Genomic DNA, 3,274 nt, shown 5'->3' with positions numbered 1-3,274 from the left:
TTTGTGTTATTTGTATTAATTTATTCATTATTAACATGTAATTTTGTGTTATTTGTATTAATTTATTCATTATTAACATGTACTTTTGTGTTATTTGTATTAATTTATTCATTATTAACATGTACTTTTGTGTTATTTGTATTAATTTATTCATTATTAACATGTAATTTTGTGTTATTTGTATTAATTTATTCATTATTAACATGTACTTTTGTGTTATTTGTATTAATTTATGCATTATTAACATGTAATTTTGTGTTGTCACCACATAATATCCACGGTTGTGTTTACAACAATAAAAGTAGTTTTGATTGTGATCTTAGAACGAAGGTTTAAGAAAGTAAATATAAAGATGTCGATGTTATATTGAATAAACCAAAGAATATTGCATTTAGAAAATGTGTTTTTGAATTATTGGAATTAAAATATTGAACTCAATGTGTCAAATATATATATAATCTATATATTTATATATTTAGAATAAATGATTCAAAAAGATAATTCATTGATTTAGATCAACATTTCAATAAGAACAAATAATCAATCAATCAAGTTTATTGATAAAACACTTTAAAAACAACAGTCGATACAAAGTGTTGTACAATGACATGAAAGTACTAAGAAAGCAGTTAAAACACAAAAATAAAACAAGTCAAAAGCACTAAAAACAGCTCAGAGTCTCATGCTGTGTTAAAAGAGAATAAAAGTGTGTTTTAAGACGAGATTTGAGTGAATAAAAATCAATGTTTCTATATGTACATTTTTAAAATACAGCATAACTCAACATAACACTGAATCCAAGGATCTGGTTTCTCTGATACAAGATATAGTTTGTGTTGAACTCATTTTCATCTTTACTTCTTTGGAGAAAATCTTTTTTTCACAAAATCAAATTCCTTTCAGACTGTAATATTGAATCCAAACCAAATGTACATCAATTCTTCTTCTTTCTGACTCCTCGTGGACGACTGGCTGTGTAAGTGTGTGTATTGTCAAGAATCTGATGATACGTATCACGATACAGAGGCAACCATAACATCCAATGAGATACTGTAGTAACCAGGATATATTTGTAGTACTGTGGAGTACTTGAGTAACGACTGCTGCCATCATCACCGGATCATGAAGGTGTTTATTAAAGAAGATTTAAAGAAGACTCGTCATCATCAGGAACAATCCAATCACAGAGGTTCTAATCCAGTCACATGACGTCACTGTGTCTTCACTGCGGCACAAACGACAAACGTTCTCAGAGACGTTCATCCAAACATTGAAGCTTCATGTGATGATGTCACTCCTGGAGACTCACAATCTCACTGTCGTCTACTTCAGCTTCACAAACTCACACGAGGAATAAAAAAAAACACTGACTCCAGCATGAAGAGGTTGAGTGAAGCTGGTCTGGACTCTGTGGAGGAGAGTCATGGTCTCAGAGACGCTGTAGAAGGACAGAAGACCTGCAGAGTGATCCAGGTACACCCCCACTGTGGAGGGTCCGACACTGGAGACTTCAGTTGTGATGTTGTTGTGTTTAAATGAACAACCAGAGTCGTGACAACATAAACTCCAAGATTTGTCATTATATCCAAAATAACTTTCTTTTCCTGATCTGCTGATGTTCTTGTATGAAACTGATACGTTAACATATCCTTCTGTTCTCTTCACCTCCCAGTAACAACGTCCAGTCAGAGACTCTTGACTCAAGACCTGAAGAGAATCGAATCTGTCTGGATGATGAGGACGAGGCTGATTTTTTCTCATGTTTGTCACTTTCTTGTTTCCTTCAGACAACATCAAATATGAGTCTGGAGTGTTTGGATCCAGAGTGATGTCCTGTGAGTGTGTGAGGAACTGCTCTCTGGTCTCTGGAAGGAACATTCTGTTGGAAGGACAACAGATGTCGGTCCACATGTCTCTCAGAAGGTCCTGGACTTGGTCTCTGCAGGCTGACACGGCTGCTGTTACTTCCTGGAAGCGACGGTGAGTTTGCTCAAGGGTCGTGGAGGAGGTCGTGTCTTCACTGACCTCTGAGAGTGAGGTCGTGTCTTCACTGACCTCTGAGAGTGAGGTCCAGTTCTGCAGGAAGATGGTGGGACTGTCGGTGAGTGACAGCTGCTGCAGCTCAGCCTCTTTCTTCTTCAGCTCAGAGATCTCCTGCTCCAGCTGCTCCTGAAGTCCTTGGACTCGAGCGTCTTCAGTCTCCTGCAGAGATCTGATCTGCTGCTCCACGTCAGGCATTCTTCTCTGGATCATCTGGATCATCTGGACAAGGGTCTCCTGACTGTCCTTCACTGCTTCCTCAGCAGAGACTCTGATGTTCTTCTGCTCCTGCTGGAGCAGCTTCACTTCCTTCTCTCTCTTCTGGATCTTCTGCTGGATCCTTCCTTGACTCTGATCCAGGTCTTTGTCTCTCTCCCTCCTCTCTGCTGTGGTCGAGACGATGTCATGATCTTTGTGTTGGTCCACAGCACAGAGATGACAGATGATCTGCTGATCAGAACGACAGAACATCTTCTTCTCCTCCTCGTGTTCAGAGCAGATCATCTCCTGGAGCTGCTTGGACGGCTGGACCAGCTTGTGTCTCCTGAAGGCCGGAGCTTCTAGATGAGGCTGAAGATGTTCCTGACAGTAGGAGACCAGACACACCAGACAGGACTTGAGGGCTTTCATCTTCCTCCCAGTGCAGACGTCACAGGTCACATCTTCAGGTCCAGCAGAGCAGAGGTCCTCAGCTGCTCCAGTCTTCTTCAGCTCCTCCACTAACTCTGCCAACACAGTGTTCTTCTGGAGGACAGGTCTCTCGCTGAAGCTCCGTCTGCACTGAGGACACTCGTAGATGTTCTTCTCCTGCCAGTGACCTTCAACACAGGTCTTACAGTAGTTGTGTCCACATGGAAGAGTGACAGGATCCTTCAGTAGATCCAGACAGATGCAACAAGATCTCAGATCAACTCTAGTCTCCATGTCTCTGCGACTGAAACACTCCTTCACAGGTGAACTCTTTTATAGTCTCAGTCACAAGTCTCTGCCACGATCTGCTCCAACCTGTTGATCCACATTATTAAACTTCCTGTTGTTCAGGACAAAGACACACCTCGATTCTAACACACACACACGCACAAACACACACGCACAGACACACGCACACACACACCCCCCCACACACACAGACACACACACACACACACAAACACACAAGCACAAACACGCACACACAAACACACGCACACACACGCACAGACAAACACACACAGACACACACGCACACACACAC

General features: G+C 41.3%; 1 protein-coding gene across 1 annotated transcript; it reads right to left on the bottom strand.

Moving 5' to 3' along the window:
• Positions 1–677: 677 nt before the first annotated feature.
• LOC148079051 (tripartite motif-containing protein 16-like) lies at positions 678–2,964 on the bottom strand. Its single transcript, XM_087792339.1, has one exon. The coding sequence runs from the start codon at positions 2,962–2,964 to the stop codon at positions 1,324–1,326; it is 1,641 nt and encodes a 546-aa protein (XP_087648465.1). The 3' UTR covers positions 678–1,323.
• Between the last annotated feature and the right edge of the window lie 310 nt (positions 2,965–3,274).

Source organism: Callionymus lyra, chromosome 5 (genome assembly GCF_982586985.1).
Source record: "Callionymus lyra chromosome 5, fCalLyr1.hap1.1, whole genome shotgun sequence".
Lineage (NCBI taxonomy): Eukaryota > Metazoa > Chordata > Actinopteri > Syngnathiformes > Callionymidae > Callionymus > Callionymus lyra.
This window is presented reverse-complemented; position numbering and strand designations above follow the sequence as displayed.